This window comes from Drosophila novamexicana, unplaced genomic scaffold (assembly GCF_003285875.2).
Source record: "Drosophila novamexicana strain 15010-1031.04,08,12 unplaced genomic scaffold, DnovRS2.1 tig00001151-arrow-arrow-pilon, whole genome shotgun sequence".
NCBI lineage: Eukaryota > Metazoa > Arthropoda > Insecta > Diptera > Drosophilidae > Drosophila > Drosophila novamexicana.
The window spans coordinates 1,206,089-1,224,945 of NW_020824842.1; the positions used below are offsets into that span (position 1 = coordinate 1,206,089).

General features: G+C 41.3%; 1 protein-coding gene across 2 annotated transcripts in view; it reads right to left on the reverse strand.

The window, feature by feature from the left end:
* Positions 1–16,890, reverse strand: part of LOC115766400 (inhibitory POU protein) — a 33,890-nt gene extending 17,000 nt beyond the window's left edge. For both annotated transcript variants that reach the window (XM_030710318.1, XM_030710317.1), the window contains exons 1-3: positions 16,765–16,890; positions 7,626–7,682; positions 7,033–7,209 (exon numbers count right to left, since the gene is read on the reverse strand). In XM_030710318.1, coding sequence (XP_030566178.1) covers positions 7,033–7,209; positions 7,626–7,682; positions 16,765–16,890 — 360 coding nt within the window. The remainder of the gene's footprint in view (positions 1–7,032; positions 7,210–7,625; positions 7,683–16,764) is intronic.
* Positions 16,891–18,857: the final 1,967 nt, after the last annotated feature.

Below are 18,857 nucleotides of genomic sequence, written 5' to 3' on the forward strand. Positions count from 1 at the left end.
TTTATGTTTTTCTTTTATTTGGTGTTTGGCTATCGTTTTGTTATGGTGCAATATTTAATACGGCTGCATATTTAATCATGTCAATCTAGTGTTGATAAATACCATAACAATCGATAACTGGGACGGCGAATCGATAAGTTATGCATGCGTGTAAAGCGGCCCAAGCTATGGCAAATAGTTGGCTGGATTTGTGGATTGATGACAGAAACGAACGTTGTGATAGGGGGCAAGAGAAACGGAGAACGCGATTCTTTGTGTCTTAATCAAAGGAGGAAAGAGTGAGGGGGCAGAACAATTTAAATATTCGAGTAGTTGCAGGTGGAAAGATTGTCCAGAAATATATTTATACTATATAAGATATTTACAGAGGATAGAAAAAGAAGAAAAGAATCAGGCTTGCAAGGATTAAAGGGGAAGATTAAGAGAGAGAGAGATAGAGAGACAGAGCGAGAGAGAGAGAGAGAGAAAGCGATAGGAAAAGTAAGAGATGCCTATACATAAATATAACTCAGAATGATAGTTGAGATAGGCCCCAAAAGGGATCGAGAAGCAGTTAACAGAATGTTGTAAAAAATTTGGAATATATCCCGATATCTGTCATATCTGAATTTCTATTTCTTAGTCAAAGAATTAAGCAATCCATATACATGTGGACGAGCCCGATAGCATCTGCTTGGTTTCGGGTCAAGTTTCCGGGTGCAAATATTTGTTTTAGAAATAGAAATGAAAGAATAGCCCACCCAGCCCACCATTCCAGTTGGAACTACAATTTGGTGGTTCTAGCGGCTTGCACTAAGTGGATTTTGATTGCGTGTGGAGTGGCAATGGAAAGTTAACGATATTTACCAAATAATATGCCCACTTCTTGGCGGGCTGCTCTATTTTGGTCACGATATGACAAAAAAATAAAAACCAAATACACATAGAAAAAATCAAACAGGTGCACTAAATGAATTTCAATACGATAAACCACTTGTGGTTGCCGGCAGGTGCACGGTGGCGGGGTAAGGGACAAAGGGGCAAGGGGTTGCGGCTTGCTGCCGCCGGGCGTGGGCATGGGCATGGGCTGTGCTGCACCCCGTGCAGCGGGGTCATGGGCGTGCGTGTGTGTTGTGTTGTGGAGGAAATGATTTGAGGGAAATCGAGCCATATGTTGCGAATACTAATGGATATGCCGGGGCCCAGCTCGAGCCGGGCTGGTGCGGCCGGAAATATGAAAGTGTAATTTAAATTGAATTAAGTGTACTGTTGTTTTTCTATATATATATATAAATATATGTATATACCCTATGCCCATTCAATATGTGTGGACAGGGTATAATGTTTGTGTATAATCGGCGGCAGGCAGGCATCGCAACCCCACAAGCCGTCTATATATTCTTGATCCTGACTAAATTAAGCCTTTGAAAAGTCAGAAACTAGCTATACATATACCTATAACGCTTTGCTCGATATCTTTACCCATTTGAATGATTTCAATATATATCGATTTTGAGCAGCTCTCGAAAATTATAACACCCGAATACACCAAACATGGTGTGAGGCATATATATATATATATATATATAATATATTGATAGACTTTACAATCATCAAAAAAAAAACCTAGTCTTAAATCTAACATATAATGGTCTAGCAGTAAGAAGAAGACACGTTTAAGAGTGCATATTATCGATCATAAATTAAATAACATACAAAATAAGTTAAATATAATAGTAGGTGGACTCTGGAAACTTTCTATTCCTGTTCATTTTAATTAGAGCTAACTAAATTTACTTATTGTCTTAAGTAAAATGTAAACAAAAGAATGTCTGTAATGAGAGCTTTGCGGTGCGCCTAGGGTATCTGCAAGTCAAGCACACGCTCGGACTTGTTAACATGTTATAAAGGGATGAGCTCTATGTAAAACCACCCGGTGGCTAAAACTTTGCCATGGTTGTTGTTCTTGTTGCTGTTGCTGTTTTGGTAGCTGGTGCAAAATCTGTGATAAATGCCTGCAAAGTGGCCAGCTATTTGTCCGCCCCGCCTCCCCCTTGCCCCTCAACATGGGCCCACTGTTGCCCCCCCCCTTGCGTAGGCAACGGCTGCTGCTGCTGCATCGTTGCCCAGAAAATTGATAATATTTATTGTTGTTGTTGTTGTTGCTCTTATTTGTAATTGTTACAAATGCTGGCAACCTGTCAGCCCACCCCTGGCCGTATGCCCGTATGCCCCCCGCCCTCATTGAATTTTATGATGGATATGATTATTTTAATTAGCATTATATTTGGCTCTCATATAATATATTTACCCTTTTCGTAGCGCTCATAATTGGCTTTTCATATGCTCGCAAAACTTGCACATTTTGTGGCTGGCCAGGGGCGAGAGGGCAAGGGGCGAAGGGGAGGCGGTTGGGTGGGTTGCTCTACCGTAAATTACTTTAATTTAATGAGTTTTTGTTATGTTTTTTACTGGGGCGTGGGGAAGGGGTATTTTATGGCACTCGCATAACGCTTATGACACATGTTACCGGAATTGATAGACAGCAGCCATCAAATCAAGTGGAAAATTTTAAACTTACAGTTACCAAGGAGGAGTGCGGCAGGGGTTGCTGCCCGGACAGGTAAAAGGCAGCGGGGTCCATTTGAACTTCTTAAAATGTGGTTGGATTGCGGCAATGGAATGAAGCTCAAAGTGGAACGGATGGAATGAAACATGAAACCAGTTGGCATTCCAAATGTGAATTAAACAGAAGTCAGGTGGAAGGAGAAATAGAAAAATGTTGATTAAAAGTGAAACGAATTGCAAAGAAAACATTATGCATTATGTCAAGTTGCTAAATAAAAAGTGGAACGTTTTGGAATTGGAATTGGATCAATTTGGCACTATATTGAATGAAAAAGTAGATTGGATATGAAACAAGATGAAACCTAAAACAAAAAGAAAGAAGAAGTTGCACAGAAATTGAAACAAAGAGAATGAATGAAAGTGGAATGAATTGAAATTGAAATGAGCTGGTAATTTTTCTAGGCGTCTATCAAAAGACCTCTATCTGGGATAAAGAACTTAAATTATAGATGTAAATTGAGATGACATTAAAAAACTCTTAAATGAATGTCTTAAGAGTGGAATGAATTGGAAATGAAACAAACTATAGTATGTGTATGCTCTACAGCCCGCAGTTAATGTTTTTTATCTTTTGTATTTATAATAATTAACACCAAAAGCTAATTTATTTATTTTAATAACAACGCAGTCTCTTCATAAATTTAATGTTACTTTATAAGTAATAAATATATGTCATCAGCAGATTTTGCCTTTTACTCTAGGACTGCAAGCAGCTTATCTTGATCGAACTTGTTGAGAATTACAAGCGACCGCGAAGCTAGCAAATCCATATTCTATGTGTCTAATCAAGGGACATGCAACTTATTATAAGAAATGCTTCAAAATGAATAACATAATACTTATATATATATCTAACCCTATATAAACTACTTTTCGACCGATCGCTCCTATGGGAGCTATATGATATAGTGGTACGATATTCTTAGGATTTCGCATACATGTAGGGAATATTGTGAAACTTGTAAATGGCGAGTTTGGTCAAGATATCTTGAAATACAAAAAAGTTTTCCATACATTGACTGACATTCAGCTCGGATAGGTTGCAACATCCTGGATGTTTGTTTCTTAGAAATCTAGACTGCGAAGTGTTCGATGTCAAGGCTGTGTTGGGGGCAAAGCAACAGGGGAAATGTGCGTTCAGTTATTTAAAAGCATTCTCAGCTTATTCATAACATGTGTTAGAGATCTACAAAGTATTTGGTTATTTCCAACATCCAACTTGACTCGAGAAATGGCAGCAAACCACAACGCTGGTGCCAACGGCAAGTCCAGACCCAGCTCGACCATGGACGAGCAGATGGGCGACACGGAAAGGGGCGGCGAGGAGGACTTCTCATTTGCCCACTTCGAGCGCCAATGGCGTCGCTACCTGGCCAACTTTGAGCGCCGGCGTTTGCAATACGCTGATTTCTATTATGGCCACAAGGAGACGCTGTGCGGCCTGGAACTGAACAGCAGCGGGCACCAGGACAGGCAGGACATGCAGGACATGCAATTCCAGGACGCCGTCGATGCGGCTGCCAATGCTCTATACGATGCCCAATACAATATGGGCGAGGAATATCGCTGCCGCAATTGCAATTGCAACTGTAAGGGACAGAATCCAAACGGTCGCCGACTGTCGTCTACCCCACGCTGAGGACACCTGCAACCGACTAGGTCATTCTCACTGACCACCACCAAACAAAACAAAAAAAAAACACAAAAAAAAAAACACACACACTCGCACACACACACACACACATGAACTTAACACTAGTCTCTGACTATAGACGAGGAGCAAAGAGCACCATCAAACACGACCATCATCACGAAACACAAAATTTTCACAAATTGTCAAAGTTGTCGAACTGCAAAAGCCTAAATATTTGACGTGGGATACCACGTCAGGTATGACCAAAACAATAAATTTGATCAACTTTCAAAAAAAAAAAAAAAAAAACCCAAACCCACCCGGCTCTGAAATACGACCAAATGTTGGCGGAACTGCTGGCGGTGCTCCCACCAGGCGCCAAGTCGCGCAGCGTTTGTCCTTGAATTTGGAGCATATGGCGTTGGGTCTTGGGAACCAACAGTCCAGACCAACGGCGCGGGCCCGTCTTATCAAGCCATCGAAACCCGTTTGCTGCCTATTCAAGTACTTTTCGAAATACATTTAACCAAATGCCAAGTATCATGCATCTTATTTTTCGGGTCAAGCAAATCTGTCGCCGATTCCGATCACGGTTCGATCGAATTGCATTACCTTGACCATAAATATGGAGCTATTCAAAAAGTCTTTTTTGAAGAGGTTCACTTCGGGTTTTGTTTGTTTTTGTGCGTTATCAGGAATGCCTAACTCTAGGTGACAACAAGGTAGTCGCTTGTCACCAGAGGTGATTCGGTTGTCTTTCAGGAACCTTCTAGATCTTTCTCATCTACTTTGGATTAGCCTCTGGGGTCTCCTCAGCTTGAACTTATAACGACTTGAGAATTAGAAGCAACGAAAGAGAAACTGGAAGCATTGAAAATGCGGTCAGATATAGTCTCGAGCGCACATGAATCCCTAGAGTATCTCAGAAAGTATCTCAACTTTCTTTCATTGGACTTTCCAGTTGCCCCCATCTCAACTGCATGTAGATTCAATATAATACTCTAACCAATATACTCCTTCTCACTGATATAGCATGACTGTATAGCATGACAATTTGTCATGTCAGATGGAGTTCCTCCATGGAGGTCTGGCCAATTGCCAGGGAACAGCTATAGCCAACTTCTGACTCGAGCTGACAGGATTTCAATATGTTCAGAAAGTAATGAGCTTCCGTAGTTATCCAGGGTGGGGGTGAGTGGATTTTATTGCTATTGCATTGGGATGCTCAAGTCCCAGGACAGAGTGGAAGGTTGTTGCACCTGAGACCCAAGGCGGTAACCCGAAACGAATAGGGTAAAATTCTCAGACTCAAGTGTGTGTGTAGCGAGTGTTTTGCTGAAAATAAAAGCACACACGAGCGTATGCCAAAAAATGGAATGGGAACGTGAACGGGAACGGGAATGGCAATGGGAATGGGAACCACAACCAACCACCGGCGGCGACGGCGCGTGGACAGCGCGCATTTTCGACATGCTCGATTGTGCCGAAAACAAGTGGCATTACAAAAACAACAACAACAACAATAATAATAACAACTAGAAGTGGAAAATATAACTACTGGCCAACAACTAGGCGGAGATATAGAAACAGGTTGCTTGTGTAATTTGATTACAATCAACTTCTAATAGAGTTCCAACCACCAGCCGTACCGGAGCAGCGGGTACCCACATGTCAGACCGTACGGAGGAATCGTCAAGGCGTATGCCACTTGTGCTGCTGCTGCTGCTGCTGTTGCTGTCCCTGCCCCTGCCCCAGATCAAATTTGAGTACAGGACTCTGCCACGTCGACAAGCGGGCGAGGAGCGTGCGGTACGGCCGGCGTAGGGCCCGCCCCGAGCTGAGGTAGCGCGGTGCAATACAATTAACGACACGAATCATGATGTGCTTACCTGGCAAACGACCGTCACGTGGCCCGTTCCCAGAAGGCTTACACGTCACAATTTTAATTTTATTAAAGAAACATTTCAAATTAACCACACACACACACATACATACACATACACATATATATACAACCCATGCGTGTGACCGCCAAAAACGGAAATTGAAGTTGTCGCCGCTGTCATTGTTGTTGCTTTACGTTGTAATCAAAATGACTGTCATAAAATGCTACACAGCTAAACGGATAATATCCCATATCCGTCATACACACATACACACACACGCACACACAGGAATACCCACCCACAAGGTGGCTAATTAGAAGGCCACAATGCAACCAACCATTTGACATTTACGTTAAATTCACAACGATTCGTTGAAACATTTCCTTTGCCATTCTTGCTGAAACGTAGAATTTGCTGACTTCTAGAAAGTATTACATAAAGTTGCGGATTTGCTGCCCTCTCGAGATAATTTATATACTTGCCCATTTCGACTAAAGTTTGCTCTGTATTCAAGCCTTATATGAATTGATATTATATTTCTAATATCCACGGAAATCATATATCATATATATATATATATGTATGTATGTTCTTGATCAGGACGAGACCGAAATGAATCATATTCAACTATTTGCCTGTATGAGCTTCGATCTCGTCGAATGACTTGGCATTTGAAAGAGTTTATCATTTGCTGTTGCCGATATCTTCTCTCAATTCCATAATATCGATAAATATCGATTTTGGCACATGGTTCCTCAAGCCGAACTCGAGAATTACAAGTATGTAGTTGAATAAGATTTCATTTTGTAGTTCGTTTGATTAAAAACTAATTTTTAAATAAATATTCGATGTATACCCTCTATATAGTTTTTTTTTAGTTTTGCTAATTTCTTCAGTGAAACTTACCTGTAATGGACGTTGCGGGGGGCCACTCATTGTATGATGATGGTACATCACATCGTGCTTGATTTGGGAGGGCATTTGGCTATGTACATGCTGGGCTTGGTGCTTCTGTATGTCGACGGCGGCGAGGGCTTCCGCTCTGCTGAGTATGCCGTCGTTGATACCCGCAAAAATATCACCCTGTATCGAACGAGAAACAAAGTGGAATTGAATGGTAATTAGGCGCATATCGGTGAGAAAATACTTGAAAATATATATGTATATATATATATATAGATTTGAACAGGAACTGGAAACATCAAAAGCATACGAAGGAAAACAAATATGACAAAGATGGAGCCCACATCAAAAAATTTGGCATAACTAGGTAATATATCTTGCAAAGATCAGATCAGATCAGTCAGCGTATATCGTATAACAAATGAAGCGAATGTTGTTAAAGTAAGTTGATAAAGGTTTTTGTTTTTTAAATAGAACAAGAAAATCAAGTCAAACTTTTTCATGTATTCGTGTCTGTGTGTGTGTGTGTGTGTGTGTGTGTGTGTGTGTGTGTTGTGGTGGACTTTGGATGAGTGTTTCACTGTGGTTTAACTTACATTCTGACGTGCTGACCACGAATTGCATAATAGGGAAGCATCTTCTAATAAACGACTCTGAAAAGACGAGACAAACAAGGATAGTATATGTATGTACGAGTTTTTACAGGGATAACAGGGATAACATCAAATTCGAATATCAATTTGATTCATATGCATGTGAGTGTGTATGGGTGAGTATATACAGTCAAATCACTTGATGTGGGGATCAAATGAAAGAACACGATATACTAGACATTCTCAATGCTTTGCAACATCAACAGGATGAAGCCAACTATCTATCTTTATAAATATTTATATTTATAAATTGAACTTTATGCATTTGCTTGTTTACCAGTTGTAGTTGACGAGGGATCATTCTATTTTAAAAAAGATAGTTAAGCAAATTATATATTCTTATTATAAAAACTAACTAGCTAACCTAAGAAAAAAAATCTTACGAATCTTCCATTCAAGTTTTATTTATTTTTACTTATTGCTTATTGCAATGTTGCCAGACTTCAATAATATGCACATGTGGCAGCACAAAATGATTCTGTCTTAAAGATTGTAAACAAATTGTAAGTTATGCTTCCTAAGGCCAAAGACAACATTTCTGCAGCTGTCGCATCATTTGCACATCTTGTGCTTAATATTGCCATAGCTTACCGTGTGGTCTAACTGCATGGTAAGTATTTGCCATGCAAATTGGAATCACAATGTTGCCAGAGATATGCTTTTTAAAGTTGAAGACAACATTTTGTTAGGCATTTGTATACCCTTTACGTAATATTATCATAGTTTACCGTGTGGTTCAACTTGGTGGTAAGTATGACATGAATTGTCGGATCGCAGTGTTGCCAGACTTCAATAATATGCACACGCAATGATTGTCTCTTCAAGATTGTAAACAAATTGTGAGATATGCTCCTTAAAGCCGAAGACAACATTTCTGAAGCTGTCGCATCATTTTCACATCTTGTGCTTGAGTATTGATTTGTCAGTGACCGCCGGACCCACACCCACTACGGTTGCAAATAAATAATTTACAAAAATATCTTGGCGCTTGTTTGATTGCCGGCAATGCTCCGATGTCGCCGCTGTGGTCCTTATGCCGTCAGTCATATCGATTTTATATGCTGGCAAGAGAATGCCAACGTGCATGTGTGTGTGTGTGTAACGCGCACGAATTTTACAGTTAATCAATTATTTAGATGCGCACAAAACTTGAAAATGCGACGGCGATGGCAGCAGGGAGCAGGACAGACAGGACGAGCAGGACACGCAGGACACGCAGGCACATGCCAGTCGCTCATTTGGTGGGCGAAAGTTGCCGCAGCGAAAGGAGTAATATCAACAAAACGGCAATTACAACGGCTAGCAAGGACATTCGGCTAGGACTCGGCGCGTCTCGACAACGGCTTCGGTTCAACCGCAGGACGACCGCAATAGCCGTGCGGCGGCCATTCAAGAAATCAAAATGTTGCGCATTTTTAATGCACCTTGCGCCACGTTATCCTCCGACAAGTGCAGCGTATCCTTAGCCATTGCCCAGTGTGCCCTCAAAGTTGGGCGTGGCAACTGTTTGTTTGCCCCGCTTTCCCCATTTGGACAAAAAGCACAGGCCGGCTAATGGCCATAATATTTCCCTGCCAGATGTTGGCAGCGATCCAAACACACAGCCCCAGCACAGGACACGACCACAATAAATACCGATTGCCGCACAGAAAGGACTACGCTCAAGTGTTGTCTCATCCCCCTCTCCCCTCCCCATCATCCAATATGCTCGGCATATGAGTACAAATAGTTAGTTCTGTATGACAAGCCGGCAAAGCGAGCGCCTGCCGGGATGGCTCAATCTCACGGCTCCATTTGCAGGATTCATTTAAACGTCAATCGGCGTCCCGCTAGAAAATTGGAATAACCACCTCGTAGCTGGCAATTAAACATACTGGGCCCATATCAAACTTCGTCCCATTTAAGGGTCTTAGCCCTTAACCCATCACGAAAGCAGCCAAAAAACCAAGCCAGATTATAAGCTCCTGGTCAGGCCTCTTGCCAAGCAATCAATCCCTGCCGTGGGCTCTATAAGTGTGTCATGAGATGTGCAAAGCAGAGAATAAGAGATTTTCATCCTATTTAGCATAGATCGATCGCTCGATCTGATCCCTCGTTTTCCTGTTCCGTTCGAGTTTCTGTCTTCAACATATCTGCAAGGCCGTAAGCCATGTGTCTAAAAGAGGAATGTTTGCTGTTGAGCTATGGATTCGGTTTTAGGTTTAGTTAGATATAGTTCACGACTGCAGCCAGAAGGCATTGAAGAAGTGATTCGAATTCTTATAGTTATACAAATAAAGTTGATAAAGTGAAATGCGTTCCCTGTAGTTTCCCCTGCAACAACTAAATTCCAGAGCTAGTCAAAGGTTAAGCCATCAGATATATTTAAAAGCATTAAATCATGCACAATAATTGCTATAAATCAGGCAAATATAAGCTGACAGGCATTTAAAGCGCACCTAGCCTAAGCTAATTGAAACAACTTAAATGGAATCTATTTAAAATGTACGTATCAGTAATAAAAAAACAAGTGCCCTCGTCTCGGGCCCGCCACAAAAGTGGCAAATGATTAATTTGTGGCCTCGCCCTGAAAAGTAGGCAACAGTTTCGTATTTTTTTTTTTTTTTTTGGGTACGCACGGAAATAGCAAAACTGAACCTTTAACTAAAACGCTGGCCAATGCAGGCATGAAAACAAATTAATTTATGAATTAATATGCGCAGTCATTCATCAAATTATCGTCCAGACCGACACCGAGCCACCGCGCCGCCGACTGGCCCAGAAACGTGGCTTGGCCCAAATGCGAGCTTGTTATTTCCTGTGTGTTTCTTGACCTCACTCGAGTGTGGCCGGCTGAAGGGCGAGAGGGGAAGGCGGCTGGCTGGCGGTTGGTGCTTTAAGGCCGCAGTGCAGGTTGACACTTGCACATAAATTCTTTATTAGTGTTATAAATTAATCAAGCCAACTGCTGCCTGCTCGCTGCGTCCCTTTTTGGATGCTCTGTTTCTTTCGCACTTAGTTTGTTTGTATTGTTTTTTTTTTTTATTTTTATTTTTTTCCTTGTCTTGTTATGTGTTATTTTCATTCTCGCTCTGCACGTGTGTGTGTGGGTTACTTTTTTTTTCTGCTTGTCAGCCATTTAATATTTATGATGTGTGTAAACAGATACGCAATGAATGTTGAATGAATGTTGAATTTTATCGATTGCGTCGCTCGACTGCAGCCAAAAACTAATGCAAAAAACAAGTAAGAGAGTGCTCTAAGCGGCACTAAACGACTATCAGATACCCTCAACCCAGCGCCTAGCACTTGCTTCCTTATCATAGCAGATATATTCCTGAAAAGCATCAGTATTTAAAGATCGATATTTATTTATATTATTTATTTTTATGAATACCAAAGCGCTGGGCTCTATCTTTGATTTGGAGGTCGTTGAGGTAAGGTATCCAAAACTGTATATACCACACGAGAGCCTGAACACCAAGTTTGCTGTATATAGCTCTGATAATCTTTAAGTAATACAGAATATACATATATATAGATAATTTTTTGTTAAATTTCAAGTCTAAAGTTCTTGTAGTTTGATGGACGAGTTCACACACAGACAGGGCTTAATTCAGCTCAACATTGTGAACCACAATTTATGCAGCTGACGGGTGACTTAAGTTGGCAACACCGCAACAAACGACAAGTTGGCAACACAGTTGAAGTAATTTTGTTGCGCCAGGTGGCAACGCTATTATTGTATTTGTTCAAAGCACATAACTGCCTGATAAGCTGCCTGGTAAGTTATGCAAGACAGTTTTAATAGAAAATAATGTTAAATTTGAGGAAAGAAGAAATCCATGAAACTTCAATTTAAGTTAAGAGAAAATAAAGAGGAAAACGAACGTTATATTCAAGCTGAATTTTCTTTTAAAGTATTATGTTGCATAATCAACTATGATTGCTTGGTCTTGGCATCGTTTGAGGAGTAGCTGGGCGACTTTTTTGGAAGTTCTATCTATCTTCATTTGACAGAATTTTAACGGCAATGTATTGGACATTGCTTCTGGTCACACGAAACATTTTGGCAAGCTGCAAAGTATTTTTGTTACCTTATAATTATTGCCAAAGGCTTAAAGAGTCTACATAAGTGCGTAATTCCTTCTTTTACATATTTTTGAAGGTTGAAAATTTGGATGGCTCGAGGTTAACTTTCAACTATAGAATTGTTGCTAAAAGCCAACTTTATATGTTTGCACTCTAATGCGCTCTAATGCACTCTAATGCGCTCTAATGCACTCTAATGCGCTCTAATGCCCTCTAATGCACAATGCAATTAATAATAACTGAGAAAAAAATGATTTAATATTACAATAATGTGTATTGTTCTATGCACAGGCAAAAAGTTTACTAACCTCGGCAGCCCGATTTTGAGAAATGATTTTTTAGCCATAGCTCGAAATATTTAAGAGCCCCATTCCACCCAAAAGTTGAAAGGAATAAATAGTTTTTAAGGGTAGAGCCTTGAGTTTCGGTCGGACTACAAATATCGAAGTAAATCTAGCCTGCATTTCGCACAGTGTATGGTAAAGGCAAGAAGAAGCAGCAGACCAGGAAGCTAGCATGATTGTAAAGACAGCTTGGGTTCAGGGTCTTTCCTAGCCTTACTTGAATTTATTAATGGGCTGTTTCAGGGTCTATTCTTGTTACTTGCTTTTATTTGTGGGTTGCCAGCCTGAGCTGCACTCTTTTTACAGGGTATTGGCAGCTGGTTGACCAACTGGACTTTCGATCAGATTTTGATTGGTTTGTGGCCCGTTTAATTGGCACATTTGTTGCGGCCATTTAATGCAGTTTATGAATATTTAAATCAAATTAACGGCACTGCCGGCCATTCATTTAGCGCACCATGCAAACAAATGCCAAGGGGAATGGCGGGAGGGGGGGGGGAAGATTGGGTTCGAGTTCGCAACGTCGCAACGTTTGTCCATTTGTCAGTTTTGGGCCGGCGACAAATTTCCATTAAATGGACTGCGAGGCGTTAAGTGTTTGCTGTAACCAGCCAAAGCGCCTGCTCCCCTCTCTCTCTCTCCCTGTCAGTGCTTACTGCCCTGCTGGTATTAACCACCCGCCCCGCACAACCCCCCTTCCCCCCTCGCCCGGGACGGTTCACCCTGCTAATGCGCTGAGCCCAGCCAAGGGTAGCGCATAAATCCTATAAATCCGGCGCTTTGATCATTCGCCTTTTGCCATACGCTTTTTGCTGCTGCTGCGTCTCAAAGCCGAAAAGTGGCTCAAGCCCTGGGGTCGGGGGCAACGCAGGGCTGGTGGTGTGGTATGATGAGGGGGGGGAGGGGAAAGGTAGGTTTTGTTAAATCCGATAAGCAAATGTAGTTGTCGTCCCTTTAAGAAAGCGACGCGTTCGTTGTTTTTATTTACAGTAAGTGTTTTTAAAGTGCCCCGTGCCAGATTAGGATGAGCCGTAGTGAGAAGGGGTGGCGGGGGGGGGGGGGGGGGGGGGGTGGGAGGTGGGATGGTTGGGCTGTAAGCTGTGCAGCACAGCAGGTGGAATGTGCTCCGCGGGCCGCGGTCTTTCACCTGTGCGATGCGTGCAATCAACTTCTGCCGCCATTCAATAGATAGGGTATAATATATATTTGCCTTAGAATGTGTTGTAGAAGGAGACGGTGCATAAATATTATATATACTCTTGATCCGCAGCCATATAGCTGGCATAACGTCGTTTGAATGTTAAGTTCTTGTGTGAGAAATGTTCTCATTCTAAGAAATCTGAATCAAACATCCTTCGACTCACATGTAAGCAATATCCTGTCAACCACGGAGTACTATATCATAAGAAAGGAACCCTCCTTTTCAATTATATCATCATGATCTTGATTTTCCTAGCATATCTATCTGGCCGCATGCTATATGTGTGTAAGGGTATCTGATGGTCGGCTATTTGTTTAGTTGTTCTTGTTTTTCTGTTGGACTCGCAATTTGTCAAGCTCCTGTCTGCATTTTGGCCGCTTTCTTCATTCATTTATGCATTAGCCTTTGTTCTCCCTCTCTCTGCCTCGCCCCCCCCCCCTGCCGCCTCTCTTTCTCAGCCTCTCTTCAACTGTCTCAGCTATTTTTAATGGCGCCCTCTTGTATTTTATTTGTCGCCCAACAATGGTTAATAAATATTTAATGTAAATAAATTACAAAACGCTTTTCAAGGTTACGCCCATCCTGGGCACTCGGCGCCATTAGAGTCGCCAACAACTACAACAACAATCTAGAAAAAACAAAAAAAAAAAACGAAAATAAAACCCCATAAATCTATCTATCATAGCCCCAAGTGCTGCCACAGCTAGACCCGCCCCCTCTAGCGCAGCGAGTGACATTTATGCAATAATTAAGACAAATATTTGCTGACTCTTTATTTTTAGTCGCACTCCAACTGGAACACACTCACACACAAGTGCATTGAAAGCGCGACAAGCAGTTAGCGTGTCTTATTTTATACCCTGTAACCAATGCGTGAGCCAAGAGGGGTCAGTCCTGTCCCTCGGTTCGACAGGCAGACAAAAGTTGACTGCCATAAATACACAATTGCATTTACATTTATCTATATATAAAAAGCTGTTAAAACTGGCTGACAAGCTGATTGATTGATTGATTGATTGACTAACTGACTGATTGTTGATCAAGGCACAGCCCAAGCCGAATGAGCAAGAAAACTGAAGTTTTAGTTATAGACGGGGCTTTGGCTAATTCCACTAGCAAGCGTGGAAAGTTCGCGGAAAACGGTTTAGCGAAAGATGTTTCTTTTCGATCGATTTCAAACTCATTTTCAAAGATCTTTCGCAAATCGTGAGGTGCTTCGCACAATACATCTCTTCCTGTAGATAAATTGTACATTTTGGTTAAACGGGCGCAAAATGAGCGTAAATCTATGTTTGCAATGTATAGTCCTTGATTCAATTAATTGTCGTAAATTTTCATAAATCTATGTGAGTTATATTAAGTTTCTCACATGCAAAAGTCTAAATTTGAAAGAAGAAAACTTTTGCTAGGGTAATAGCCGGAAAAACATAAAATATATAATCTAAGCCCTTTGTAAAATATTTATATACCTTTATATACGTATGTATATGTCAATCTAAAATCCTTTGACTATAATCCTCTCTTTATAACATGTAAATATATATATATATATACCTTTCTTCTCAAAGCCTCGAGATAAGAACAAAACTGGGATAAGAACAAAAACACACAAATTTATATCATAAATACAAATTCGTGTGTTGTATAATCTCTCAATCGTCTAAATATTGAATCGAATCGCGAATTTTAGAATTCCAATAAAGTTTCTTTGACACATTTTGATGTAACTGACATCTAAGAGAAAACATAAATATATATTCTGAACTGGCAAACACTTGTGCTTGCCTTTGCCCTTGCCTATCGATTAATGTACGTTTTTATCGATTAATGTTATCGATACCGTAATGGATATCGTTAATTCAATTCAATTGAATTTTATAACATATTTGTATTAACAAACGTTCTTCTTGAGCTGCTTACATGGTACCTCGGAGTCAAGCAGACGCACATTTCTCGCACTTTTACTTATTATTATGCATTTTTTATAGTTGTTGTTTTCTTCATGCATTTGCTTTACCGTTTCCGCTCTTCATGTGTGTGTGTGTGTGTGTGTGTGTGTCTGTGTGTGTGCAGCGTATTTATAAATAACCATGTCTGAGCCCAGCCCCCAGTTATAGCCGTAATTTCTGTTTGTCTGTGTGCAGAATTCATAAATACATGCAGATACATAGGTGATAAATTCCTGGAGAGGCAAGAGTTCAAAGCCCCGATTGCGAATATGACTGAGCTCAGAGCAGAAGAAATATTTCTTATGTCTCAAGATTCTACGAACATATTTATGGGAATGGTAAGTCAATTGATTGCTAGGAAATATCTTGCTGATTTATTAAATGGGGGAAAATATGAAACGAATCGGAGAATCTTGGCCAAGTTTTAATTTGTTTCAGTATTATATCTATAAAATTCTGCTAGTTTACTTTATGCACATTACAACAGAGTTTGTGCTGCGCCGAAATGTATGCTACATAATTTTTTTTTAAAATAGTTTCTGCTGAAGTTGCTCCAGACTGTAGATTATATTTATTTTCGCATTACACATTTATTATAGAAAAGTAAAACGTTTTAGCTCTGATCAAATGAAAGGAATTTGTCGATATGTTGTCTATAAGGGCTTTTCTAGTTTCTGCTTTGGTTAAAACTACAAATTCCAGTTGGAAATCAAAAGCTTAGTCTGGTTTCTGATTGTAAGCTATATGAAGGAATGGGCATCAAAGCTGATGTTATGAAAACAATAGTATGCTATATAAAATGATATGGTATTGATTCGATAACGAGAAGCATGCCGATTTCTATAGCATACTTTTTAGCATACAACTGAAAAAGGCGTTACATAAGCTTTAGCTTTATTTCTTGATATATATCAAATATTATATAATTAAGTTGACAAACTATTTAATTAAAACATATACTAATATGTCTGATAAAACAATAGTATTTATGATAATACTTGAGCATAGTCATATCTAAATTACAAAATAGTCGCAAATTATTCAGGCTTAAGGCTTGCTTTTAAAGAAAAGAAAATCACTTTTGCAACTGTGAAAATGTGCACTAAAAGAAATTTTTCACATTTTAAATAAGAAGCGAGTTCTTGTTATGTTGAGTATAATCAATTATGGCATAGTATACTCAATCCATAAGTATTCGGCGAGTCGTGGCCGTGAAGATTTGAAAAATAGTGCGCCGACGGCAAAACAGAATCAGGAAACAGGTTACAGGCTAGATGCTTCATCAATGGGGCTGTATTTTTTTGCATGGAATGTGTCTGTAGATGTTTCATATAGCACTGTGTGAATAATGTGATAACAGATCCATGGTAAACCCTATAGACCCAAAACTTAGCCTAACAGTCAAATTTTCGGCACAAATCAGAGAAGCCTCATTGGGTTGGCGAATTGATTTCGGCATTTGGGTAAATTTTGGTAATTTCTTAGAGTACTTTCGTATTGTTAGGGATATTACTTACAGATGGATTTGGCATACAGCGTCGCATTTGCTCCGAACTTCGATAGGATGGACTGTAGCGTCCTGGAAAACAACTGGGCGCTGACATTTTCATTTTATCCGTCGTCGAATACATCGACATTGTCATGCAGCCGCCGACGAAATCCTCCTCCAGCTTGAACGCCCTTGAGGCGTCAAATGTCGTTGGCGAGTAAATTTTGAAGCACTTACTTTGACAACTTTGAACGAGTGTCCTGCAATGCAGGACGCCAAATATATCTATATATATATATATTTTTGGGTTGACCAAAAAAGTTGACTTTTTGGCAAATTAACTATATCTCTCCAACTATCTAACTTGCTAGAGAGATATATACGCTTTCATATATGCTTTAACTTTAACAATTTTTCAAACACTGTTTTCGTTTTTCACTGATTTATCGGGAAGTTTTGTCTGCGCCGCGCAACAAAACTGTTAAAAAATAGCACAAGAAAAAAAATAGTTAGGTTAGGAATTTGCCGTCGCCAAAATGCAGTTGCTTGTTGTTGAGCATGTGTTTGTGTATGTGCGTGTGTGTGTGTGTGTGTGGTAGGGTGTATGTGCATGTGTGTGTGTGTGTGTGTGTGTGTGTGTGTGTGTGTTGCGAATCAGGACACAAACAACAACAACAACAACAGAACGAAATGCGCGCTTATCAATTATGAAATTGCCTGCTCACTGACTGTAATTGAACGTTATTAGATGACCGATAACCGATGACCGATGGCTGGCAACGTTGACCAGCAGCGATGCCAGATGCACGAAAAAGACAACGAGTACGACAAAAGACAACGACGCGACACGACGCAACGTTTGGGTCTGAGTTAAGCGCTGGCCACGCAAGCACTGTTTACCGTTAGACGTAAGCGAAGCCAAAGCGAAGCGTAGCCGTCGCCAAGCTTAACCGAGCCGAGCCACGCGTCGCGCGCTCTGAAGCTTTCGCGCCTGAGCCTAAGCCTAAGCCTGAGCCTGAGCCTGAGTCGGAGCTGTAGCCGTTGCCAAGCCGCGCTTAAAGCTCAACAAGAATTTGTTGTTCTTTTTTTTGTTTTGAATATGTTTTTTTTTTCTTCTACTATTCGCGCGTTGAGTTGCGCTTATGTGTGTGTGCGTGCGTGTATTGTTTGTGTTTGCCCGGCCGTCGCTCGCACAGCTGTTCTCTTCGCTGGCTCTGTGTGCATCTGCCTGTGGCTGTGGCTGTGTCTGTCTGTTTGTGTGTGGGCGTGTATGTGTGTCGCTCGGTCGGTCGGTCGGTCGGCTCGCGGCGCTCAACTATTGTCGAAATTGAAAACGAAACGCAAGCGAACAGATTTCACAACTAGACAAGCGCGCGTTGTGTTGTGATAAAGAATTCTATGATGAGTTTCGCTAACTTCAGAGTTTATTTTCAATGGGTAGGACATGTTTTCATTATTTAACAGCTGTGGGCGTGGCCGTGACGGCCACCCCTGCAAAATGGCAGCACTGCGCCTTATGTAATACAAGCAGCTCAACGCTGATTGGTCGCTGCAGCGCTGCCAGCGTCAACGCCGACGGCTTCGTTCAGCTGGAATTGGGCAGCATTGCGCTGTGCCTGTATCTGGGCAGCAGACGATAAACTTGACGAAGCCAATGTGACGACGGTGGCGGCTATTCCCAGCGACTGCGCACTGGATCCCACCATCCAGTCGTGGCCGGGACCCTTCTAGCAGCAGCAGCAGCAGCACCAGCAGCAGCAGCAGCGCCCTCTACTTACCCCCTTATCCGCTCCGCTCTCGGGACTCTCTGGGCCGCTGTCTCTTTCGCTCACTTTGTCTCACTTGCTCTGCCTCTCGCTTTGGCTGAGCATCGCAATGCCTGTCTGCATCCGGCATATGGCACAATTTTTTGGCAGGCAACGCGACAGGAGCGTTAACAAAAGGCACAAAACACGGCCAACACGGCTCGACAATGCCGCCGCAAAACGGGCATGGTCATTGGGGGTGGTTGGTGGGGAGGGGTGGCGTATAGGCTTGTGGGCTGGGTCCGGTGTGGTTACGCCTAGCGCCCAGTTATTCATTGTATTGCCAGTGCGACTGTTAAATGCATGCACACATACA